General features: G+C 38.0%; 1 protein-coding gene across 1 annotated transcript; it reads left to right on the top strand.

The window, feature by feature from the left end:
• Positions 1 to 3,098: 3,098 nt before the first annotated feature.
• On the top strand, positions 3,099 to 27,913 carry NEIL3 (nei like DNA glycosylase 3; the record flags this gene model as incomplete). The annotated part of the gene is made up of 10 exons (XM_082758553.1): positions 3,099 to 3,215; positions 6,205 to 6,320; positions 11,027 to 11,161; positions 11,882 to 12,095; positions 13,931 to 14,005; positions 16,695 to 16,861; positions 19,760 to 19,929; positions 22,079 to 22,481; positions 26,163 to 26,334; positions 27,697 to 27,913. The coding sequence occupies 10 exons, from the start codon at positions 3,099 to 3,101 to the stop codon at positions 27,877 to 27,879; spliced, it is 1,752 nt and encodes a 583-aa protein (XP_082614679.1). The 3' UTR covers positions 27,880 to 27,913.

Genomic DNA, 27,913 nt, shown 5'->3' with positions numbered 1-27,913 from the left:
CATAACTAGAACACATTCCCTTAACAGCACAAATATTTGGATTAATTGCATTAAAAAAACTAATTTAGGAGGACTTGGGAATGTTTTTACAAGGTTTAGGAAGGATTTCATTAGGATTACACGATCAGTAACTTTCAGTGTACTTAACTGTTCACATTAACTCTCTAGGCAACCATGAAACAGATCAGTCATCTGCTGCTTATTAATTATTATCCAAGATTTTGTCACCATAAAGGGAATGTCTTTATAGTTCATTGTATACTTCAGCCAGCCAGAATTAAAAAACTGTGCCTTAATGAGAATCTCAATGCTGACATGGTTCTTCTGACTGTTGGATTTAAAAGAGCCGGGTGCACTTGTCTTCTGCGTATTTCTGTTTTGTGTGTTCCATTCAGAGAAATTGAACTTTAGTCTGTGGCTTAACATGACATTTCAGTTAAGTTAGTCTGCTTTTGTCACATGATAATATTCCTTGCCAACATTTGTTTTTTTTTTTTGTTTTTTTGTTTTTTTTTTCAAAGCTCTGTTAATTGCAAACTTAACAAATGTATTTAAACTATGTGCCAGTGTTCTAAGGACAACACATTAATCCAAGGGAGAAAATGCACATAAAACAAAGAGTTTAAGCAATTGGATATTGGTAGCTCTACTCTTGCAAATTAACCACATCGGTTTTATGTCAAATGCCCTAAGCTAAGAACTGATACAAGGCAGGGAAATTAGGGCTCTCGTGAAAGTTCTGGAAAATGGAAACAAACAAATAAAAAAGAATGTGTATGCTTCTCATAATTATGGGAAACCTGATTTTTTAAAAAGAAATGTACTTTTGATTTGATTTCTAATGAGATCATAACTGCAGTAATGTGCCAACTATGTCAGGAACAATATGAGTGTCCAGTTGTGAGCACACTGTTCTATTGTATGCTAATATCTGAATGTAAATATTGCAAATGCACAAACAAATCAAGAAATGTCACCCAAGAATGCCCCTGGGAAACGTAACAGAGGCAGCTGTGCAAACAACTGTAATAACAGGGAATAAATTTATGAGCATATGTAGATTTACTCAGTTTCTGTTGCAAAAATAGATTTTACCTTTCACCACAGGTGACTTGTCATTATTTGCTACATCTATTATCATAGTACAATAGATCGCTATGATTTCATTGATGGAACAGCAGACAGGAAGTATAAAATGTTCAAATATTAAACTTATACACTCATGGGATTTATATGCTTGTTTGTTCTTGAAATTTGCACATTTAATTTCTTTTTGGAGATATTATTTCTCATGGCCATTAGATTTTTCAAAGTCAAAATAAAGTGTAAACAACCATTGATGAAATTACCTGCCAAAACATGTTATATTTTAGCAAAGAACTTGGACATAAATTAAGCAAAAGCTTTTATTTTATATGCAATCCATCAGCATCCTTTTAAAATTTGCCTCTTACAAAATACGTTCCCCTTAGTCTGACTATCTTGGAACTGCAAAGCTGAAACTGAATGGCAGCAATTGAGATTTCCTGTCTCAAGGAACTACTGTTATAAAGGCAGCTAAGATTATTCTGCTTAGAACTTTGTAAAACAGAAGCATTTATGTATTTCTCTCTTGACTGCACTACTACATCATTTTTAAAAAAACTGTGTCAGCAATAATTTTCCTCAATTACTGTTGCTCTTTCAGCTGCTGTTATTGAGGTACTTGCACTTCACACTGTGGGACAAAAGCAATGCTCAGCATTTAGCATTTGTCTGACACTATGAAACTGTCAGACTGGTGTCTCCTCCTGTGCTGTTACTGCTCCTCTTTGTTTCAAATGTATTCTTAAATGCTTTTCTTAAAGTAAAGAAGCTCCCAAATGTTTATCAACTCTCACCAAACACTTTAACATAAAGCTCATCAACATTTTGTACAAAACTTGAGTTCAACTTTTTGTGAATAAAAGTGCATGCAATAGTTGAGTTACTGTAGAATCTCCAATTAAAATTCTCTTGTGTATGTGAGTGAAAAAAGGGGCAGAGAACCTTATTAAATGCTGAGTGTCAGAACTGCAGATGCACCTGAAAAATTAGATGTGGAATTGAAAACCCAACCTACTGTAATATGTTGCACCAGCCATTCACTGAAAAATATCCAGTTAAACTCCCTTATCACAAAACACATTATATTTGATAACAGGGACCGTTGGTATATTTTTAAGGTGCTTAAATGTGACTACAGAAACCAGAGTTACTCAGTGATTTCTAGCTGCCTTGGAAGAACAGTAAGGCAGGACTCAAGGGCATGGAATGGGATTACATATAGTAGCATTTTCTAATTTTACTAGCACATCTGAAATCATACTTTTATTTCAGTGAACATAGTAACTTTAACCTCATTTAGTCAAATCCTTCCAGGGGAGAAGAAAAACAAACAAAAAACCCTTATCCTCTTAGGAATTAGACACATTTTATTCAAAGCCAGTGCCTTGATAACAGATTGGATGTGGACTGTTTATATAAGAAATCATAGGCACTGAAAGACAAATGTGAGTGTGCCTCACGAGGTGGATGTTAGGGGTGGCACCTAACCGCCTACCTTCTGGCACAAGTCCCCTCAGAATTTCCCAAAGCTTGTGGAGTTTATTACATCCATGCTGACTTAGGGTTTCTTACCAACGCAGCAGAGAAAATAACATTTTCTATGTGTAAATAGACACGGGCTGGCTGCAAATCCTATTAAATATTGACTCTTTTAGGGCCGAAATTAACTTCCAATTGTGCACCGAGTCTTACGATGAGATGTACTTGTAGGGCAGCTGTAGAGAATAAAAGGAAGTCTGTGGCAGCTAACTGGGTGTTCAAAGCCACTACAAGTTCACGCTTAAGAGCAAAACTAATAAGAGATACCGTGTTTTCTCTGAAGGCTCTCACGACACAAAGCCTTTCGTTTAACCTTCTTAGGGCGTTTTGCTCCCCCACGGGGTCGCGATGACAGGGACTGCCTCTTTTACTCTCGCCGGGTGCTAACGGCCCGGCCCAGCCCGGCAGCGCCGCCCCCGAGCCGAGCGGGAGATTTGAAGGGAAGCGGCGGCGGCAGCGGAGCGCTCGCGGCCATGGTGGAGGGCCTGTGCCTCGCCCTGTTCGCAGAACGGCTGCGGGCCCGCGTGCGCCGCGGCCAGGCCGTGCGGGGGGCGCGGGGCGGCGCTGCGCCAGCCGGGGCCGGCAGCGCGGTGAGGGCTGGGGCTGAGTTTGGGTTTGGGAGGCCTCTGGGGGGCCGCGATCAAGCTTAGGGGCGGGGTGTGCAGAAGTTGTACGGCTGCGTGTGTGGTGTTAAGGGACTTAGTTGCATGTCAATAACCTTTTTTTTTTTTTTTTTTTTTTTTTTTTTTTGTTATCATCGTTTTAATTAGACCAGCTATTCAAATAAACAAAGGCTGTGGCATCTGCTCTCAGTACAGGCTGTGTAATTTCTCAACTAGTTTTTATCTTTCTAGCTGGCAGCATAAACTAATGCAACAGTATAAAACTCTGCTGGGGCTTTGTGAGACCTTCTGGTAGCAAGCTCATATAAATGAGCAGGTCTAGCTAATGGGCTGTGACAATCCTGGGTCTGGTATTGATTATGGAGGCGACGAGGTGTTTGGGTTTTTATTTATTTATTTTCTCAGCTGAATGAAATTGTATCACTCAAGTCCTAAGTAAGTGTACTAGATATCTTCAGACAAAAAGTTGGGGACTGCCCCTCCAACACCCTTTGTGATGTAAGAAAATTTATTAAGGATTAAGGCTGAATAAAACAATACTTAAATGAACATAAGAAAAATGTGGCTCAAGATACATCTGTTTAAGATATGCCATCAACAGATTGGGCCTGATGGCTTTGTATCCCTCAGGACTAAGCTTTTTAAAATTAGGGAGTTACTCTTACAATTTCATAGGAAAATTTAATGCCCTTCATTTTGCATAACTTAGTACAGCAGAAGTCAGCTCAGGGTTGACTTTATTCATCAGCAAATGACCATCATAAAGCTCTTGTGCATTTCAAATCTCAAAAGCAGCTGTTAACCATAGCCTAAGCTTACGCCATTGCTGAGGACTGTAGTATTTAAGAGCATCCACACAGATTTAAACAAACCTGAGTGCCTTAAATCCAAAACACTTTGTTGCATATGGACTTCCTTTAATACTTTTATTGGAAGGAATGATCAGTTTATGCAAGAAGGAAATTTTTGCTTTCTTATTTTGATAATAGGTGAAGTAAATGATGTTGGTGTAATGCAATATATATATATTTCTACTTGATAGATTAATAACTGCAAAACCCTCTGAATGTACATAATTTCAGGGTAATAAGAAAGTGGGGAATTATTTTGAAAGTAGCTTTGAAATTTCACTAATCAGCTCAAGCATTGCTGATTTGCTGGAGTTGCTTTCACATATGTTTATGCTGCAATTAAGCATTGTTAATGAAGCTTTGGTACTTGCATTTGGTCCCTTGCAGTTAGGGCTTCAATGACCACGGGTATATTGTTTGCAAGTTTCATCAGTGTCTGAAAAGGACCTTTCAGAGTCCTCGAACTGCTATTCAGAGGGACACATTGAGAAAAATGGGCTGGCAGAAACTTGTGAAGTTCAGCATTTGCAGGACTTGCAAATTCCTCTACCTGGAACAGAATGATGCCATGCAATAGCAGGGGCATGAGTGCTGCTCAGGTGGAAAGTGGCTCAGTGAGGTTACTACTGTGCCCTTCTGGGGAAGAGGGCCAGCTACCTGCTGGGCTGTGTTAACAGTGTAGCCAGACAGCTGAGGATGGTGATTCTGTACCTCTGCTCAGCACCTCTGAAGTTGCATCTGGATTACTGTGTCCAGTTGTCAACTCCCAGTACGAAAAAAAATGGTAATGTACTAGAGATAGGCCTAGCAGGCTGAAATGTGATGCGTTAAGAGAGGCTGATGGAACTGGGTCTTTATTGCTCTCTTTGGCTGTTTATAAAGGAAGGTGTGGAGACAGCTAGGCCATTGTCAGAAGTGGATGATAGGATGAGAGGCAACCGATACAGGCTACAACAGGAGAAATCCTGATTAGATGTTAGGAAAACTTTTCCACCATAACAGTAGCCAAGCCCTGGAACTAGAGCCCAGAGAGAGGAGAAACACCACCCCCAGAGATGCTCAGAAGTTGACTGAATGAGGCCCAGGACTGCCTGATCTAAGTTAGTCCTGCTTTAGGCAGGTGATTTGGACCAGATAACCTGTAGAGGTCTCTTATTATAATTGTAATGAAGCTTCATGTGCTATGCAAGAAAAGATCATTGCTTCAATTACACAATTATTATCATCTCTTCTAGTAGTGTCCTGCTTGCTGTTCAACATCATCTGAGATTAGACCTTCAGCTGTTAGGAAGAGAGAAGCATCTCTGTGAAGGTTATTCTGTAATATGCAATGTGAAATGCTGAAAGCATATAATTAGCATGGCTAGAAATTCTGGCAAGAGGTATTTGGAGAAGGGTGGAGCCTTGCAAATGGCAGAAAGTTGACACTCCGACAACTGTTTAATGTTCAAACTATAGCCATTAGTTTATATCAGCTGGGAACTGTTTTTGAATTCATGACTTGAAGGAAAAGGGATCACAGAATCACAGAATTTCTAGGTTGGAAGAGACCTCAAGATCATCGAGTCCAACCTCTGACCTAACGTTAACAGTCCCCACTAAACCATATCCCTAAGCTCTACATCTAAACGTCTTTTGAAGACCTCCAGGGATGGTGACTCCACCACTTCCCTGGGCAGCCTGTTCCAGTGCCTCACAACCCTTTCGGTAAAGAAGTTCTTCCTAACATCCAGCCTAAAACTTCCCTGGCGCAACTTAAGCCCATTCCCCCTCGTCCTGTCACCAGGCACGTGGGAGAATAGACCAACCCCCACCTCGCTACAGCCTCCTTTAAGGTATCTGTAAAGAGCAATAAGGTCACCCCTGAGCCTCCTTTTCTCCAGGCTGAACAAGCCCAGCTCCCTCAGCCGCTCCTCATAGGACTTGTTCTCCAGAAATATAAGGATAAGATACGTTGATTTAAAAAAAAAAAAAAAAAAAAAAAGGTTGATGTTGTCTAAATTGGAAAATTAGTTCATACATCTACTTGTTGAATGCATACTGATGCCGGTATCAAAGTATTATAAATTCTGTTTTAATCTTTATGCATATGTATTCATTTTCAGACTGCCACGAGTGGGGAGAGAACCTCTGTTTATAATTTCCTTACTGGACATGTTTACAGGGGTGTGGAAACATTGGGAAAGGAACTTTTTATGTATTTTGATCAGAAAGCTTTGAGGTAAGAGGAAAGAAAAATGTTTTCTACGTGTTTGAACTGTGTGTTTTCAGGTTTTTTGTTGTTGATCGTGCTATTGTCAGTTCCATATATTTGGAAGTTAGTCTTATGGAGAAACTTCTCTGCAGCCTCTGTTTAAGAGCTTGAAACACTAGATAGTCACTTAAATTGTTTCAGATAATTTACTGCTTTATTCTTAGTCTAAGATTCCGTGTGGAGGTACCTGAAAAGGACAGTTGTTCCTTGAAATGCTTTGTTTCTTTCAGTCAGGAAACATAATTCTATTTTTTCTAAATCTTTAAATAAGAAAACGGTCTTTTCTTCATTCAGTGTAGTCATTGTCAGCTAGTGACTGATCTTGAAAAAAAGTGCCAAGTCATGATTTTTCTTCATTTAAAACTGATAAATAGTTTCAACCTTAAATCACCTTAGAATTCTGCAATGTTTTGCCAGTGGCACTGCTGTTACAGGGGAGAGATAGAACTGAAAATGCTTGGCTGGTGGTACAACAGTTTACAATGGCTGCACACTGGATAAAAGCAGTGACATTAGAAGTTATCAGGGATGACGCGTAGACAGATCTTTGGTGGCAGGGGGCTGCTGTTTATCAGGTGTAGTGCTGTATGCCTATTTCTTTTAGTGTTAGAGGAATGCATCTTAGGAACTTGCATGTATGTAAGTGAAGTAAACACATGGCTTTAATAGTAATTAATACTAAAACCTTTAACAACTAATGCTAAGAAAGTGCAATGAAAGAAAAAAAGTGATAAAAGTTGTACACCATAAAACAAAGCCAGAAGCCCCAAATATGATATGTGATCCTGTGAAAAGTCTCCAGGAACAAAAGAGAAGTCTACAAACCATGAAAGTATCCCAAACTCTATAGCTGCTTATATAGGAGTCTTGAATCTCTTAATAAAACTGTTGGCATAGTAGTTACTGCTGTATATCAAAAGACTCTTCACTTAAAGTTAATTCTTAAGGATATTACGTGTAGGTCCTGATGATTTAAGAAACTGCTGTTGTTGTATACATGAATTCTTACTGCAATTTTAAGATGTTTATATTTTCTAGTTTTTAATTAAAACAGTGTTGGGGGGACATGGGAATTAGAATGTAATAAGAGGGGAAATATAGGGATTTACCAAAGATGCCTGAAAGTTCAGTGCAAAAGGTTGGGATATCTCCTGGGAATTGACCTGGGCATCACCTAGCTGAATCTTAATGCAGAGAAACAAAACATCCCCAATATTCTTGTTTGAGAGATATGTACCAGTGGTCTTTTCCTGGTCAATTTCCAATCATATAATTTAGAAAAGATGTTTAATAAAATATCTAAAATGCCTCAAACTTTCTGTTAAAAAAAAGATACAGTGCTTATGACTGTATTGTATGTATTACAAATTAATTGCATAAGCAAAGGAGTGAATTACCAAAAATAATGTTTTTTTTTATTGTACAAACTGAATTACAGTATAAGGGGGGGGGGGGGGGGAAAGGCTATTACTCTAAGAAATGTAAGCAAGCATTTTGCATAAGTTATCTTCAAAGAAAAAGAATATGTGGCTAAGTTCTAGTATGGAAAATATGATCTTTTAGCCCTCAAAGCTATTAAATAATTACTAAGCTTCCTTGTCAGTGCAGTAATATACCATACTTTGTGAAAAAACAGAATCATAAAATGGTTTGGGTTGGAAGGGACCTTAAACATCATCTAATTCCAGCCCCCCTTCCATGAGGAGGGGCATATTCTTCAATTCTCTTTTGATAATAAATTTAAGTTTCACCAATTCATCATTTAAATTAACTCTAGAATTGCATTAAGAAATCTTTTTAGTTGCATTGATTATTTGATAGGAAATGTTGTGAAAGTTATGTACAGGAAAGGTGTCTTCTACATGGGAGACAGAAGTTACCTGTTATCTGGTAGTTAAGATGTTTGTTCTGATCTTTTAAAAGTGTATGTTGTGCATCTGAAACCAAGTTGTTGAGGGGAGTAAGAGGAAGGCTTCAGAAACTCTATCTAAGATTGTCAGGATTGCTCTTGGAGAGGAAGTAAGGAATAGGTCTTCAGAGGATATATTCTTTATTAAAGTAAACTCAAATATAGGACACTATTGTCATGGGGGTTACCACTACACAGATTCTGTGTCTGTACCGTTTCTCAACATAATAAAACCAGTTTTTCTCATCTGCTGAGATTTCCTGTGAAAATGTGGTAGTGATGCTGAAATGTTTGTCAGACAAACCTATGTAGCATATCTTGTGAAAGATGGGGCCATGAAAGGTAATTAACTCATATTGTGGGTTTTCTCAAGTGGGGAATGGCTGCCTGGTGGAAGAAGGTAACTTGGTCATGGAATTGTTTAATACAGTTTGACTACTGCTTGCCTGACTTGCAGATGAGGCTGCTTCTGAGTTATTGCCACGTTAATGGGTAGCAAATAGCCAATGAGGGAAGTCCAGGATGCTTGCAATCCACAGTGGGCAACTATTTAGGAGTACAAATAATAATGAGGAGAAATTAGTATTTCTACTTTTTGATTCCTGTTTAAACAAGGTAATCAAAGTCTCTGAAGAAAGTCATGTCAAGTTTTTAGGAAAAAATAGATTTTTTTTTTCAACTTTGACTTGCAAGTCACTTAAAAAAAAAAAATCAAAGATGAAAAAAAATATCTGTGATACTAGTGAGTTGTGCTGGAGAGGCCTGCATGGATTGCAGGGTTTGCTAAGGAAATGAAAGTTATGTGAGAAAGTTTGTACTGGGCTTAGTTTCTGTAGTGTGCTATTAACATTTATTTGGAGTCAGAAATGATTTGGAAAAGCTTCTGAAAATTAATAATGTATCTATATTTTTGTATAACTGAAAACAGATGAAAATGTTCTTAGGAAAGAGATCATAATTATTGACCACAAATGCCTTAAAGAAAAGACATCCACCATCTTGACTGGGAATTACATGTTGGCACATAGAATGTGATAATGTGAATTGTCAGTGTTCTTCTTACATTTCCTTGTAATATATTGACTCTGTTGCTATTTAACTCTTTTTAGGGGAAAAATAGTTTAAGCCTTATGATATTGTGTAACACTAATTCTAAAAAACTTACCCTTTTACTTTAAAACAACAAAAAATCATTTTTTTTTTTGCTATTAGCTGTCATTTAATAATAGATCCTAAGTTTAATTAATGTTTTTTTCCTATTAGTCATTCTTTTGCCCGATTTCAACATATCAAAGATAATGAAACAGAGTAAAATCTTGTAAATTTCTTAATGTAAATGTGTAGCAATGATCATAAATTATTTTTTCTATTAGTGAACTGGCAGGTCACTATAGTAGCTAACAGTACTGACTTCTTAACATTTTTTTTAAACAAAATTTGGTTAATAGAACCACCAGCTACTAAAGTGAATGCTGTTTTTTAAAAGGAACTTTCTGTAAATGTTAGTGCATTCCCATTTGGTAGCAGGATGCAAGAGTTTGGTTTAATCTTTTTTTGACTAGTTAATCTTGTGTAGTACTGTTCATGGCACTTTAGAACAGGAAGTGGCTAACAAACAAAACCAGCTGAAATATTTTTATTAACGGAACTGATTTCCAAGAAGAGAGCTCTAGACACAGGTTTTTGAAAACTAAAGGAAATTAATGAATAAATACTATGAGGATGTTACATAAAGAATTGGCTTTAGTCTATGCTTACTGAAATATTTCCTTAACCTGACGGCAAGTACTTAAAATGCCCATCCTTCCTGATGTGTGACATGGAGACATTAAAAGGACATATGCTTTGACGTTCAGCTTGTTTTGTCATACGAGTAGATTCATCTGTTAAATCTTTTTTGCAGCTACAAAATATTGCACCTTTTATGATATACAGTATTTAATCTAAGAAGTAGAGACAGGATGTGAATGTACCAGGCAAATTTGTAATAAACAAAATTTATGGGACTACAGTCAAACTTGTCCTTTGCTCAAGTATACTAGTTCCCAGTAGAATATATTATAAAATGTAAGACTTCTTAAAACATTAGTGATCTGTAAAAGAAATCCTTGAAAGTGTCTGTTCCACTCCTTTGCCATATGTGTGTGTTTCAGTTTTTCTTTTATTAATTTTTAATTGACCTGATGTCATTGCCCTGGTTGTAGGTTAAAAAAATAAAAATAAAAAAATCAGAAAACAGCATATGGCAGATGTTAATTACATTGTTTATGGCATTATTGGAAGTAGCTGTGATATAATGTAGTGTTGGCAGAGAAAGGACTGAAATCTTTGCTTTCACACCGGATGACTTCTGCCTGATTTAGCAGTATATTGTCTGAAGCAGTCTCATTTCTTTCAGTCTCCCTGAGGACTTAAGAACCTGTGTAAAGCTAGCATGTTGGGTGGAATAAAATGCTAAGTGCAATACACCAGAAAAGTGTGTTAACAATCACTTTTGAGTTTTGCATAATGAATTTTGAAGACCACTTGAAAACTGCTATGTTTTGGAGTGTTTCTAATTTAGGGATGGGACAGTTCTTCTCTGGAGACTAACACTATGCAAACAAGTAATTTGTTGCTATTTTACTCTACCAGAATTTATGTACGTGCTTACTGACTTTGTTAGGTCAGAATAGTTCATAGATTAAATAAATAAATAGACTAGTTTAATGCTTGGAAACATTTTTAAGATTAAATACACATAAGAACTCTCTTTCTTTCCAAGGATTCACTTTGGTATAAATGGTTTCATGCGCATTAATCCCGATGGAAGCAAAGACAGAAATGGTGCATTACCAGTTTTGGAGATTCAGCTTACTGAAGATACTATTTGTTTTTTTGGGGTGACAACAGAATATAGGTAAAGTGAAAGCTAACTAATTTAAAACAAACAAACAAACAAAAAACCTGCACGGCTTGGTTTAAATGTATAACATTTTTTTAAGAATGTAGTAGAAAAATCACACAATGTTAAGTGTTTGGATGAATAGATACACAGAAATAAATTTAAACTTCCTAAACACAACATGTTTATTTTTATGGAAATCTAAATTTGTTGGTTTTGTATTAGAGTTTACATACAGTTAAAGTAGTTCAATACTGTGGCCTTATTAGGTAGTGTTGAGACTGGGAATTAAACTTGGATTTAATTCAGTCCTCTTATCTGAATGCGGAACCCTATCACTTTAATTGTCGTGTTGAAACTACCAAACCCATGTAACTATACAGTTTATTATAGTTGATGTCCAAACACATGATTCCAATGTTGGAAGTAGTTTTAAAGCAAGGACCTTACAACTAGTTTCTGAGCTAATATGAAGAAAATAGGAATGATTTTTTGTATATAGCTTGCAAGTTCTGTGCATGTATCATTAAGCTGCTTTGTGAGGGAGGGGTTAATACCATTTCTGTGCCTCTTCCTGTGACTGGTATTTTCACATTTTGTGTTACCTGTGTATACTATTCTATTATACTTTCATATGTTGTTTTAAAAACTGTGCGGATATATTAACATACAACTGAAATAAATAAATAAATAAATAAATAAATATATATATGAAAGTTTATTTTTCTCTTCCAGAAATGCAGCAGAGAGTGAGCAGAAAGTGAGAATGATGGAAAGCTTGGATGTCTGCTCTCCAAAGTTTAGCTTCTTAAGAGCAGAAAGTGAGATTAAGCAGCAGAAAACCCGCAGGTTGTGTGATGTGTTACTGGATCAAACAGTATTACCTGGAGTGGGAAACATCATAAAAAATGAAGCACTATTTGACAGTGGTCTTCATCCAGCTGTTAAAGTAGGTGGACTGTACCAAGATTGTTCTTAATGACACCCAAATATTAGAAATGTAAATACACATTTATATACTGTTTTGTCATCTTCTTATCTTCCTTTGTTTTCTCACCTATCATTTCTTAAGTTATTTCAAGGCACTGAAATTCCAGTTTAATCATTATAATTTGTCATGGCTTTCCTTGGAACCTGTTGCAAGTTGCTCCTGTCTCCTAAGTTGGACATACTGGTTGAGGCCATGCCTTCAGTCTTACAGCTTGAAACTTCTTTTCTAGGGAGTTCATTTACCTTTCAAATCCTGACCTTGTCTGGCATCATGTTGTGCTGCCTTTCAATTGATAGCCCATAAATAAAGTGAAGAATGCTCAGGTTTACTTAGTTACTACCCAAATAGTATGTAGTACAGTTGTTTGTCTCCTCCACTTACTTTTCTGCTAGCTGGCATAGTGTGCTTTTCTGCCATTGTTTACCATACTTTTTTGGTAAAAATCCTCAAACATGCATGTTGAAAACAAGTCTGATGTTAGCAAAACAGACTGAGATTATATAGAATGTAAAACAAAGCAGGTGAAAATAGCGAGAGATTTAGTTATATGTAATATTTCTGGAAGTTCTTCATAGGATCAGTCTGGATTTTATTCTTTCCTAGAGCTGTATGATGACATCCATGGATATGATGACTGTCCATTTGAAGTGAGTGGATATTCATCTAGGTCTGAGGACGCTCAGGTGCATTCTCAGCTGTTTATAAGTCCTGATATTTAAGTATTCCTATAAAAATGAGTCTTGGGTCTTGATTTCTCTGTGGGATGTTACTCAAAAATTGCATAGATTCTACATTTTATTCATCTGAATTAAAATTTTATGTCAATAGGAGCTGCAGCTTACTTGTGTATCCAATAGTCAAAGTAAGAATAACAGGATGGGGATCTCACTTTTGTTGTTGAATGTATTAATTAAAACAAGTAATGAACCATGGAACTGTCCTCCTTAACCTTATTGATGCTTGGTTTCTTTGGAATATGAATGCAAGTTCTACTGAAACTATGGAGGCATCTGTTAATTAAGTTTCTCTGGCATATCTTGTTTCCAACCCATTTTTAATAACATCTGGAAGGTTATCTAGTCCAGTGTCCTTCTTAAAGCATGACCAACTTTAGAGGTAAATCAGATTGCTTAGGGTCTTATCCAGAAGTTTAAAAATAAAAATAAAAATGCATCAGGTGACATTTCAAAGCCCCTCTGGACAAACTGTTTCAGTGCTTAATTCATCCCGAGATACTAATCAAAGTGCATTAGTGTGTATCTGCAATTTGAGATGGCACAGGAAATTAAAATATGACTTAAAATTGGAGTTCATAGCAGAAATATGGTTGATACATCTCTAACTGTGATGCCTCTGTCTCCAGCATTCTTCCTGAAGATCTCTCACAAGGAAGAGTTTCTAATGATAGGTAGATTTTATAAAATCCACAGGGAAATTAAAAGGTAATTAAGAGTGTTTAACTCCATATGATTCCTGTGATCAGGAACTATTAGGTCAACCACTGAATTTTTAGTCGATGTTTTGCATGGTTGAGGCAAAGTACATTGTTTGCTATTCACAGAATGAGTTTATGTAGTGTAGAACATGACTAATATTTTACTGATTTTTCTTAAATATATATAAGCAAATTATATAAATTATATATATATATATATAATGTGAAGTCAAATAACTCATCATAACAGGATGCAATGCAATTCCACATCAACTGAAGGTATTTGGAATGCCTGTTGTTATACATCTTTCTACTGTTGTTGCTTAACAATATTGTGAAAATCATGCCTTATTTACAGGTTTGCCAACTGACAGATGAGCAGATACATCATTTGGTGAAAATGACACGTGACTTTACTCTGCTTTTTTATAAGGTATGGACACACATTCCTGAGAAACCTCCAAAACTTGACTCCAGCATATGTCAACTGTATTTGATCATCTAGTGGAAACTGTAAAAAGATGCAACAAGACAAGTGTTTCAGTGAATAGGAGTCTTGCTTTAAGTGTTCTTTATTAATTGCAGATTGTCAAATGATGAAAGGTGGAGTCTCTAGATTGTAAAAATACGCAGAATGTTGGCCCAGTTGCAGCAAGAAGACATAAGCGTTGCCAGAGGGCCAGTTCAGCACAGTTTTGCTTTACATGGGCTGTAACATTACTCGGAGCGTGTCAGAACTGATGTAGGTTAAGCATGTGCTTATAAGGTAAGATAAGGTCGCTCTTCAAACTGGGAGCTAGAGGTCACCCCAGGAAAGTATGAAGATAATTCAGTTCATGCAGCTTCTTTTATGAAACTTGAAAGTATATCTATTTGAGTAAATAGGTTGTGAATTCTAACTTTTTTTCCTCTAACTGAAGCAACCATTTTGGCTGCTGAAGTGAAATAAACTCAAGGTTTTCCCTACTGCCATAACTCTTCAACAGGATTTTATTTCTTCCTGTATAAGCCCTATAATTTCTGATTGCTCTTTATCTTTCCAAAAGAGAATGAGAGAAGTGGACCTAATTCTTGCATGTTTTTTTTTTTTTTTTTTTAAACTGCATGCAGAGAAATGAACAGCAACTGTGCAATGATTGTTTCTCATATTTTTCATGAAGAGCAAGGAGCTAGTGTTGACAGAAACTTGTTTTTTGGTAGGCTAAGAGGAAAGCACTTAACATCTTAACATTTAATACAGTCTTTCAATTATAGAGGTTAAAAATGTACTTTGTTTAATAGTCTACCTAAATCTCTGCTTTCCCCCAACACACTGAAGAGTAGTGTTTAGTCTGTTGCCTAGGGAAATCTTTTCATTTTCCGTTCTTGACTGGTAAAGAGATAAGCAAACAGGTTGGCATCTACTTATAATACTAAAAGACTTGAATGTGTCACAGGATTTTAGACTGACAATAAACAAAAAATTTGAACTTTTTGTAGCTCAGGTTACCTATCTTACACTTTCATAACCTGTATCTACCAACTATTTACCAGTCAAGTGCTTTTAAAGGATGAGATAATCCCCCAAAGCCTCTTAAACGTAAAAGCATAATGAAAATAAAATCAAGGTTTTCCCTACTGCCATAACTTCAACAGGATTTTATTTCTTCCTGTATAAGCCCTATAATTTCTGATTGCTCTTTATCTTTCCAAAAGAGATAATAATGAAAATATGGTAATAAGAGTAGTAGTGCTTGATCATTGTTTGTATAATGTTCTTATACTGTAATTGTTGTAGTAATCATACCATGTTATTTTATGTAGTGTTAACACCTTACAGATACAAAGATCTTGCAATCTTGTTCTTATAATAAGCTGTTGCTTATGTCTATTTTTCAAATAACAAATGGAATGAAACTACTAATAAGAAACTAATGTAAATGTTAAGGAGAAATCTACAAAAAAGCAAACTGCTTGTGAATATTCATGCCATACATCCATAATTCCTTCTGATTGAATTACTGGATTATATAGTCAAAAGCAGAAGCGGTTCTTGTTCACTGAGGCTGATCAATATGGGCACAGCAGAAGCAAATACGCTGTGCTCAGACACTTGTATTTTGGGGAGACTCCAAGAGTCTTTGTCTTACGGAGATAGAGATACTGATCCCTGCCAAAGGTGGGCTGGTATTATCAGTCCAGCTGTGGTGGTGTTTTAGCTGCATTTGAGGAACTGAAATTGTGGTACAGAAACTCATGTGGCTCTGCAGAGCTGGCTGCATCTCTGCTGGGCTGCTGTTTTTTTCTGTTTTTTTGTTTTTCTGCCAGTTTTAGCAGGAGTATGTCTATGCTGACTCCACATGAATTGTCTCCTAAAATGTGGCTGCTTGTCAGCCCTCTGGGAGCTCATTCGGGTCACTCTACCCTTTGGGCATGTACTGTACTGTACTTTATTATGACTTTCTGCCAGGTCCAGAGGCGCTTGACATAGTGCCAAGCAGCTTTTCACAAGCAGCTTTGGTCACCAGTGTGACTAGCGCCAAGATGAAGCTGAGCGTTTTTACTGGGCTCAAGCTGATTCCTACAGAATCTCTGGAATACTTCTGCATTGCACTTGCATAGTTCTTCAGGTCAATATGCCTTCCCAAAATCTAGATTGTAGTAGTATGAGGACTGAGTTGGCTCTGTGGTAGGGATATTTTTGTTTCTTTTGTTTTTGTTTTTCTGTGCTACGTTGATTGGAGCTCATGAGCTCTCCAAAAACACTCCTGCAGGTGCCTGGTCGAAAAAAACTGGTGCTGAATCAGATTTAGCTGATCCATCTGAATTCAAGGGAACCCTAGCACATAACTGCCTATGTCATGCTACTGTATTTTTTTTACTTTTTTTTTTCTGTCTATTATTCCAACATGTCAAAAATTCCAGATCCTGTTATGCCAAATTTAATGGCAATTATTTCCATAAAAGAAGATGAGATACAGGCAATCACTGTTATGAGCTTGCCTTCAATATCTTTGTTTAGTCATTGAGCTATCAGTTTACATAGGTGTTTTTTATTATTTTTTTTTAGTTTCAGATGAACTGTAGAAAGGCTGACATAAATGTTGGGACTGTAACTTGGGTTTTAAATGTTACATTTTCAGTGCCGCAAAACTGGATCTCCACTCTACAAACACTACAAAGTATACAGGTGCCGAAGTTGCGGTCAGTGCAATGGGAAAATCACTGTGTGCCGTTTAGGAGAGAACAACAGGATGACTTACTTCTGCTCTCGATGTCAAAGGGCTGATCCCCAGCTTGTCAATGTTAGGTACGAGGTAACTTTACAATGCTTAAACGTTGATGCACTTGAAGTGCTGTTATGGTAACAATGAATAGCAAATAAAATGGATGCATGCGAACCAATGTGCATTTCATATCTAAATTCACTTGTATTTATGAAAGAAAAATGTTTTGGCCACTGTTATTTTTAAATGGTTAAAAGCCTTGTTTAGAATACTTCTTTCAAAAGTCCCTTCTCTTATGAACTAGCTGGTGCTCTAATCAAATATGGGAATCATAAAAACAACTCAGAGTACTCAGAATTACTCATTGCTTCTGGAGAGATTGCCCCCTGTTGTTGCTGTTATAATAGGCTTGGATATTTACACATAAAAGGGTTGAAGGTTGAATGGCTTAAGGAAAGTAGGAATTTTTGTCTCCTTTCCTTTCCATAGGAAGGCCTCTTCAGTCCAGGAATTTCTAGACAACTGTGCATAAATGCAGGTTTTTTTCTGGCTGTAGAGTTACACTGAGGAAAACTAAAAAAGTAAATTCAGAGTGCAGCAAATACCGTAGCGCTTAGGACTTTTATTCCTCCTTATCAGTTTTGGAAAGCCTTTACTACAGGTGTGCCACAGAGACTTTCAGTGCCACATAAATTGTGCTAGCAGCAGCCTTCTTTCTTTTATTTTAGAAAAGCACAAAATGTATTTGATGTCACAGAGGGGCAAAAGGTAAAAGTTTCAAAAGCACCTTGACTGCAGACTCTTCCACACCTAAGTTGTTCTTGAAAATTTTCATCTGAGGCCTCAGAATCTTGCCTTTTAAGTTTGAACTCTGTCAATCTGATAAGAGGCACTACTTCAGTTTAAAAACTTTGTCTTCATTAGAGTGTGTGTGTTGTGTGTGTATACATATATTTAGATAAGATTTACAGAACACATAAAACTCTCTTTCTCTGCCACCCCTATGCTGTCTTCTTTCAAGATTCAGATGGTTTATGGGATTTTGCTTAGAGCTTAAAAATCATCTCTCAGTACAGATCAAACATTCAAAATTCCAGCTTGGAAGATAAATATTTCACATGCTGATAACCCCAATCTGCTTTCTTTTCTGAAAGTTTTAATGAGAAATCTTTTGCAGAATGGTAGAAAGGTGGCAATGTTCCATTGAGTCAGATAAATAGAAAATGATGCAGGGGAAAAAATATATTTTTCCCTCCATATTAGAACAAATAGGGCGGTTCTGAAAACAAACAAACAAACAAACAAACAATGGTGTACTTCAATTATAGATGTGGTAATAGTAGCTGTAAAATGAAAGATTGTTTCTATTCTGTTCTCATACACTGAGAACAGAATCACTGTTCTACTGCTCTGTTTTCTATTATGCAGTAACTATTACCACATAAAAGTACGTTTAGCTCTCAGGTGGCTTATCTGCCATTCCAAGCTTTTCACCTTTGAAGGCTAAAAGGAGGCCCTGAGATCAAACTGACTTGCTACAGTTCATAAACAGTAGAATTTAACTCAGTTGTTCCTGGGTCAAGTCCAATAGCTTTATGATTTTGCTCAACTGAGAAAATGAAGAAAGCACTTCATATAAGCTACTTCATCAAATTCAAATGTACCTTGAATTTTTTAAAATACACTATTTTCCTATATTTCATCAACCCCAAAAAGGAGAAATGAGAATTATACTGAAAAAAAGACATACTGAATATATTCAGTCTGGTAATGCATTTTTGATATCTGAGTAGTAGAAATGATTTAATTATGTAAAAATATCCATTTTTAATACTTCCAGTTCATCTGTTTTGTTATCTAGCCCCCCAGTATTTTGCTGAATGGTATTGTAATGTCTATTCTAACTCTTGACAGCACAGTATCTCTGGTATGTCAACAGTTCTTATTAGCCTCCATATCTTTCCTGTTGTGGAAGATCTGTGGTAGATAACAAATATCAATACTGTTGAGAAAAAAAATACTGTAGAAATCTGGCCTGTTAAGGAGAGTGATAATTACAAAATAAATGGTAAGTCTAAGGAATGTCACAATTCACATAAATGTTACTGAACTGATCAGTTCATGTTACATTTAACATGCTAACAACATTTGAATAGTATGACAAAATTAGTCCTTGGTAGCATGCAGTGACTGTGAAAGAGGAACTATGACTCTAAATAAATGTACCAACAGAGGGGAGCAGTAATTTACAGGAAAATAACTACAGATCAGGCTTATAGAAGTATTTGCTGTACAACTTTGGCTCATCAATTACAGCAAGGATGTTTGTGAACTCTGATGAGAAGAAAAGAGCACAAAAAAGAAAGAAAATTCTTAAATCTAAACAGGCTCCTAAGTGTTTAAAAAAGTAAATCACAAAATGGTGTCACAAAAGAAAGACTTTTTAACTTCAAGGTTTTCAATTTTGTTGACTGTTAACAATAACAAAGTGCCCTAACGGGTACCATTTAAGCAAGAGCCAAAATGTTTTGATAGATAGTGTGGCTGTCTGTAGTTCAGCTTCTGAACAGTTCTTCATTCAGTAATGTATTTGTTAGTAAGCATTCTGTACAAGGGATAATGGGAGTATACTGAAACAGTTGTCCTTTTTTGCCAAATTCTTGCTGCCTTACTTGAAAATGATAAGGAATTTGAGAGAGGCTGGACATTGTGCTGTAGAGTGTATCAGTTCATTACTAAATTTCTGTCCATATCAGATGGAATATTTTTATTTGTATTACTTCTGCAGTATTGGGAAGGATTTGCCCTTTAGGTAAAGAAAAAATTCAAACACTTATCATGACATGCTGTCCAAGCTATGATAGGCAGGTATAACACTGTACTACTTGTTCTCTAGCCCCATGATTTCCTGCACATAGTGGTGTAAGGTAATTTGTAGAGGTAACGTCACAAAGGACTAACATCATTCTTCTGTTTCACAGCAAACTGCCAGCTAGAAATAGCCTAATTGGCTGGGCATATGGCAGGGGGTCATGTTCTAATGAACACATAGCTCAGAAATGTGAAGAAGAGTGGACGTGTATGTGCTGTACCCTAATAAACAAGCCTTCTGCTGAAGTTTGTGATGCCTGTTTGACTTCAAGGCCTGAAGGTATTGAAAGGTTGTCTGGACCCTGTACTGGGGAGTGGGGAGAAGGGAGGGTTGTGGGTTTGGTGCAGATTTTAGAACTACAGAACTGTAGAAGTGCCTTGATGTGAATTGTATTTATGTAACTTTAGCTAACTTAAAGTCAGATTTGGGGGAAATCTTACACAGACAATTACAGAAACTGTCATGTCTTCAACCCTGAAAGCGTCTTGCCTTCCAGCTTTGTATGCAGGTGGTGATTCTATAGACAAGTCTCCAGGGTAATCCTTTGTTATTGCTGGGGCAAGGACTGAGACAAAATACCATGCTTTAAACTCTTATTAAAATCATTAGAAGTTGGCAGTAGATGTCTGACAGAGAAATCATCAGGGGGCAGAAAAGTAATTATCATTCTTCCATGTGAACAAAAACAGTAGGGGACTATATATTTTGGTATGCTTTCCAAAGGAATGTTTGGTTTCTTAGGGGCTAGTATTTTTCCTCTGAGTACAGAGTAAGGATGATTGTGGAGTTAACAGCATTTGTTGTTTGTACCCTGGAGCTTTAGTGCTACTCTCTAGACCTGTAGGTGGGCAGAAACAGCTGTGAATGAGACCTAGAAAGGGACATGAAGAGGGAATGAGTAACAAGCCAACTTCTGTCCAGATTTTTGTATAGGAATTTAGATACTAGGAAGGGATAAGAGGGGTAATGGACAGACTTTCCACCCATTTTCTCTCTGAAGAGGAGATCTGTATTCTTTCACTTCTTTAACTATACGCTATTATTGCAAGTAGGTCTGAATTTTGAAGATCTGTTGGATTTAGTGGAATACAGTTACAAAAATTCTCTTTTTTTTAAAGTAACATTTTTTCATTGTAGGAGTGGTATTTGAGACTTTTTAACATAGTTTTTCTTATCTTTCTTTTCAGACATTGAGATTTTTCTACCTTTGATTTTTTGGCTTTTATGTTGTTTCTAAAATTAACTGTTGTTTTTAGAAATGTCTCAATTTGAGGATAGAATTTGTGGTATGTAAAGTTTGCTGTTGACTGTACAGCCAAAAGAATTCATTCTGTTGACAAAGATAACTATTTACCATTGCCACTCAGTTTCTTTGCTCCTTTGCTAAGTACAAGGCCAAACACCATTCTTAAACAGTCTGAGTGCACTGAAACCAGTCTGTTTCATTGTGTGCAGCAGTGGCAAAATAAAATATGTCTGGACACAGGTAGCATTCACAGTAAATTCTAAGAATTATTACTTTGTTTCTGAGTGAGAATGCCTTTGGTACTAGAGAGTGTGCCACTGTGTATACCTTACCTACCCATTTTTCTTCTGGTTAATTCCCTCGTTTGTGTGGGTGAAGGGAAGATGTACAGAGATGCTCCCTGGAGATGGTAGAAAAAGAAAGTAGTCTATTCTTGAATACTGTGGCTTCACAGCTACTTAAAAAAGATTGCACACAGAACTCCGTGTTTTTCTTTTCACCCTTTTTGAGGAAAGATTACAGTAATATATTAACCCTAGTTTGTTTGATGATTGCCCATGGTGCAGGCTTCTGTTTCAATGAAGAAACTTACTGTTCAGGTCAGGAAACAAATGCAAAATATATGTCTGAACTTCTTGCTTCTGAAGCCTCTTATAATGAGGGATCAAGAAGTTTGGATCCACATTGTGTTTGGAAAGGATAGAAGCTGTGAAAGCAGTAGAAAACCAAGCAAATTCCTTTTATGTCAATGGTAAAACAACACTTAAAAAGGGATGATGTATTGATGTTAGAGCTACCATACCCTGCAATCTCTCACTGGAATTATAAGGATTTATTTTGAAAAATCTAAATATTTTAATTGCAGTGTCTGTGCTAAATTCCACTTTGTATAGTTAATTGTCTCATAGCTTTCATGTACAGATTACTCTTCATTTCTGATCCTATTCAGACAATAGTAATGTTAGCTTGAAGCATATATTGTACGTGGCTCCAAAAGTACATGAGCTTTTGTATTGAAAGAAATTTGGTTCTACAGCTAATCTATGACAGGTTTTTGAGATCTTTCAATATGGCATAGTAAATTTACTCTTTCATTCTCCATATGAGTTATAAGTACAGGAAATAAATACAATTTATTATTCTACACAGATGGCTTATAACTAATAACTTGTTTTTCTCTAGTCCCAAAGACACAGAATGCTGGAGATTCTGCAGCCTTTAACACAAAGCTCATGAAGTACCCCTGTAATGAATTTGGAAAACCAAGCACAGAAATAAAGATTAATAGGAGAGCTGCATTTGGAACTACAACTCTTGTCTTAACAGATCTTGGTAACAAAGTAGTTTTGAAAAATGATAACCAAATATCTGATGGATGCTCTGAGTATGCTGCTCCAGAAAGCAATTGTGATCAGACCCACAATAACGTCTATCATTCAGGAAGAAACATGGACAAGCACAGCTCAACAAATGTAACTGCTGTGGCTTCACCTTCCTATCAGGAACCATTCTCTCTCAAACCCATAAAGAAAAAGCAGAAAACTCATCATGTACCTTCTGTTCACCAATACGATGTAACAAGCGGGTAGGTATTCTAAAATGTGAACAAGTCACAGAATCACAGAATTTCCTAGGTTGGAAGAGACCTCAAGGTCATCGAGTCCAACCTCCAACCTAACGCTAACAGCCCTCCACTAAACCATATCCCTAAGCTCTACATCTAAACGTCTTTTGAAGACTTCCAGGGATGGTGACTCCACCACTTCCCTGGGCAGCCTGTTCCAGTGCCTCACAACCCTTTCAGTGAAGAAGTTCTTCCTAACATCTAACCTAAAACTCCCCTGGCTCAACTTAAGCCCATTCCCCCTCGTCCTGTCACCAGGCACGTGGGAGAACAGGCCAACCCCCACCTCGCTACAGCCTCCCTTGAGGTACCTAAAAAGAGCGATAAGGTCACCCCTGAGCCTCCTCTTCTCCAGGCTGAACAAGCCCAGCTCCCTCAGCCGCTCCTCGTAGGACTTGTTCTCCAGGCCCCTCACCAGCTTCGTCGCCCTTCTCTGCACCCGCTCAAGCACCTCGATGTCCTTCTTGTAGCGAGGGGCCCAAAACTGAACACAGTACTCGAGGTGCGGCCTCACCAGAGCTGAGTACAGGGGGACGATCACCTCCCTAGCCCTGCTGGTCACGCTGTTCCTAATACAAGCCAGGATGCCGTTGGCCTTCTTGGCCACCTGAGCACACTGCTGGCTCATATTCAGCCGACTGTCAACCATCACTCCCAGGTCCTTCTCTGCCTGGCAGCTTTCCAACCATTCCTCTCCCAGTCTGTAGCTCTGCTTGGGGTTATTGCGCCCCAGGTGCAGGACCCGGCACTTGGCCTTGTTAAACTTCATGCAGTTGACCTCAGCCCATCGGTGCAGCCTATCCAGATCCTCCTGCAGAGCTTTCCTACCCTCAAGCAGATCAACACACGCACCTAACTTGGTGTCATCTGCGAACTTACTGAGGGTGCACTCGATGCCCTCGTCCAGATCATCGATGAAGATATTAAAGAGGACCGGCCCCAGCACCGAGCCCTGGGGGACGCCACTAGTGACTGGCCTCCAACTGGACTTGGCTCCATTCACCACGACTCTTTGGGCCCGGCTATCCAGCCAGTTTCTAACCCAACGAAGCGTGCGCCAGTCCAAGCCAAGAGCAGCCAGTTTCTTGAGGAGAATGCTGTGGGAAACAGTGTCAAAAGCCTTGCTGAAGTCAAGGTAGACCACATCCACAGCCTTTCCCTCATCCACCCAGCGCGTCACTCTGTCATAGAAGGAGATCAGGTTCGTCAGGCATGACCTGCCTTTCATAAAGCCATGCTGACTGGGCCTGATCGCCTGCTTCCCCTTCAAGTGCTGCATGATGACTCTCAGGAGGATCTGCTCCATGAGCTTCCCTGGCACTGAGGTCAAACTGACAGGCCTGTAGTTTCCCGGGTCTGCCCTCCGGCCCTTCTTGTAGATGGGTGTCACGTTTGCTAGCCGCCAGTCGATTGGGACCTCCCCCGATAGCCAGGACTGTTGATAAATGATGGACAGTGGCTTGGCCAGCTCCTCTGCCAGTTCCCTCAGTACCCTTGGGTGGATCCCATCCGGCCCCATCGACTTGTGCACATCTAAGTGCCGTAGCAGGTCACCAACCAGTTCTTCATGGATAATGAGGGCCACATCCTGTTCCCCATCCCCTTCCACCAGCTCAGGGTACTGGGTATCCAGAGAACATCCGGTATTGCCGCTAAAGACTGAGGCAAAGAAGGCATTGAGCACCTCCGCCTTTTCCTCATCTCTTGTAACTAAGTTTCCCCCCGCATCCAGTAAAGGATGGAGATTCTCCTTAGTCCTCCTTTTTGTGTTGATGTATTTATAGAAACGTTTTTTGTTATCTTTAACGGCAGTAGCCAGATTGAGCTCCAGATGAGCTTTGGCCTTCCTAATTTTGTCCCTGCACAGCCTCGCTACTTCTTTAAAGTCCTCCTTAGTGGCCTGCCCACTTTTCCAAAGCTTTTTATAATCCCTTAAACTATCTTTATCCCTGAAGATGAATGGAATGTTGTGTTGTAAGGTTCATAACTGTGGTCTTTGGATTTCTGACAGAGGTAACTTGCTCATGAGTAACTAAAACTATTATGATTTCAAAAGCACTGAAAGACCTAGGCTGTTGCTGGAGAAGTCCTGGTTTTGGCATCTGGCCAGCACACAGTTCATAGTTCAGATATTCCCATGGAACAAAATAGTTTAGCTCTAATAGGTAAACCAGTACAGTTCTACCAAAGGAGTTGTCCAGTCACTGCTTGCCTTAGCACTGTAGTTGCTGTTTGCTTGGAGAGGTCTTGAAGTCCTTGTGAAAGATGACACATATAAACTGATGACCCTTACTAAAGTACTTATTAGACAGGTGATTATCATTTCTGTCTTAATTGTTAACTTGTTTCCCCTGTCTAAAGACAAGTATCTTTTTGCTTTCATTATTTGCAAAAATAATTATACTTATGATATTTGTTAATTGCAACCTAAAATGAAATGGGTTTATGACTACTAAAATGTGTAAGCTATCTAAAAGTTAGGTTAGAGTCACTGAACAATTTGCTATCTCATTTGAAATGTGTGAATTCTCATACCAAAAGGAAAGTAACTGAATGATATATTCTAACTAAAGCAATTTGTCAGCTAGAAATTTTCAACATTTTTCCATGATACAAGCTTCTGTTCAAGGTAGCTGGATGAACCTCCCATCTCTGTTTTGTTTTAATGTTCCTTCCCATCCTATATATATAATTACTTCAATGCTTCACCCATCCCAACTTTTTACCTATGCAGCCCTACTCAGGCACAGTCTCACATTTCTCTTCACTAGGGAACCCATTAGGATTGTCAAGGAAAACTTGGGCAGACATACCCAACTGTAATGGGAGTAAAAGGTAGATGTCACTTAAGGTTGTAAATAATGTAGGGTGAATGTGAAAGATATTCATGTTATGCTACAAAATAATTGGTCATGTTTCTGAACAGGTTATGAAAAAATTATTTCTTGCATTGTTGAGGCACCAGTTTTGAAACAGAATCTCACTAGTTAGCAAAGTTAGGGTGTATGGATACATGTTCTCCTTGCTGACTCAGTAGAGGACTAGAGAGGACGTAGGTGGGATAAATGAGAATGAGAGGGAGTGCAAAGAAGAAGTTAGACATCATCAATCACAATAACATGTGATAAATAATTATTACCAGTCACCAACTTAGACATTAAAAAAAAACAAAACACTTTATACTGGATTTTTTTTTTCAGGGGTGGGGATCCACGTTTTAATGAGGTGTTAGACAAAAACTTTGATGTCCACAGGACTGTAGTCTTCCAGACATAAAAGCAAACATACAATTTCTAAGCTGAAGCTTAACAAGAATGAAAAGAACTAATTAGTTGTTTGTTTTCCCTGTGTTTTCATCACTGCTTTTCTGCTCCATAAATATATTAGAAAGACACATTTATGAAGTATAATATTTTTCATGTTACTATTTTTAAATAAAGCCTCACGTATTGCATTCAGATAATCTCTATCTCAATTATGATGAAGAAAGAAACATGATCCCATTCAGAGAACAGTATTCCACCCCCTCAGCTGGATTACTTCCTGTCAGAATTTGATTTGGAGCATTGCAGTAACTTTTTAGTAAAGAGGATAGGAAAATTCTGCTTTATTCACAATTTATATTGTAATCTGTCATTACAGCAAATCTCAAGTTAATATAACAGATGATAATCGTATAAAGATGGGTCATCCTTGCTGCAGTAAACACAGCCGCCTCTGCAGCCTCAGAGTTGTGAGAAAGGATGGAGAAAACAAGGGCAGGCAGTTTTACACTTGTCCTCTACCCATGGAAACTCGGTGTGACTATTTTCAAGTAAGTGTAAGACTTCAGGACCTGTATTCTAATAAGTAAGACTGCTCACTTTTTTGCTTAAATCAAATACTTGTTCATGCAGCCATCTCAACCTAATAATCTGTACTTGTGAACAGATATGATCCATTAAAAGCTTGAGGTCATTGTAAATAGTTCTGCACACTGAATTGAAATTAAGAGCATAATCATAGTTGCAAACTTTTTATTTCAGTTACTCCTCTTACAGCTGAGCATGTACCTGCTTGTGCAGATGTTCTTAATCTGCTTCAGTGTGATGTAAGACAGATGCATTGTAGAAATGTTGGTACTTGTAAAACTCATTTATTTCAGCATCTTGCTTGAAGTTGGACTAATGCAAACTCTAAATCTGGACAACAGTCATGTCTCTGTCTAGCCAAAATCTTGAAAACCTCCACAGATGCACATACTATAGTCTGGACAACTGCTTCCACCATTGCACAGTCATAGCTTCAAGTGGTGGCTACAGCTCCTTGCTGTGAACGTATGTGACTGGTTGCTAGAATCATAGAATGGTGTTGGTTGGAAGGGACCTTAAAGATTATCCAGTTCCAACCACCCTGCGATGGGCAGGGACACCTCCCACCTGACCAGGTTGCTGAAAGCCCCATCCAACTTGGCCTTGAACACTTCCAGGGATGGGGCATCCACAGCTTCTCCGGGCAACTTTGTCCAGTGTCTCACTACTCTTATAGTAAATAAATTCCTCCTTAGAACTAAATTAAGCCTACCCTCTTTTAATTTAGAGCCATTCCCCCTTGTCCTATCACTAGAGTCCCTCTCTAGCTTTCCTGTAGGCTCCCTTTTGGTACCGGAAGGTCTATAAGATCTCCCCTGAGCCATCTCTTTTCCAGGCTGAACAACCCCAACTTGCTCAGCCTGTCTTCATAGGAGAGGTGCTCCAGCTCCTTGATCATCTTTGTGGCCCTCTTCTGGATTCATTCTAATATTGCCATGTCCTTGTGCTGGGGGCCCCAGAGCTAAATGTAGTACTCCACATGGGGTCTCACAAGAGACCTGCCAACATGTAGATAACAGATGAATTCAAGGCAGTAATGACTATCATGCCTTAATTTGAAGAAAAGTCTGCATTAACATCAAGTAAACTTAGAAAGTTTGTTACAATATTTAACAGCAGTTAAAAATGCATGCAGTTACACTTAATGTTGAGAAAAACAAACAAACAAACAAAAAAAACTAAAATCACTGATCACAGAAGAGATAAGTACCAGGAGTTTCTGCTAAGGCCTCTCCTGTAGATCTATCTCAATTGCTAATTTTAAAATACGGAACTCACAGCCATGTCATATACTATAACTCTGTCTAAAAACTGTCTTTTTGCAGTGGGCAGACTTGCATTTTCCCTTTTGTAACCATGGCAAGCGATGTGTTATGAAGACAGTGCTGAAGAGTGGTCCCAATAATGGAAAGAACTTTTTTGTTTGCCCTTTTGAGAAGGAGAAACAGTGCAGCTTTTTCCAGTGGGCAGAAAATGAGTCAGCGATGCAGGTTATTCCTGGATGTTGATGTTTTGGTTATCAGTTCCTCAGGATGTCTTAAG

The sequence above is a fragment of the Aythya marila genome (genome assembly GCF_965140915.1).
Source record: "Aythya marila genome assembly, chromosome: 4".
Lineage (NCBI taxonomy): Eukaryota > Metazoa > Chordata > Aves > Anseriformes > Anatidae > Aythya > Aythya marila.
The sequence above is the reverse complement of the archived record's forward strand: the minus strand, read 5'-3'. Positions and strand labels throughout refer to the sequence as shown.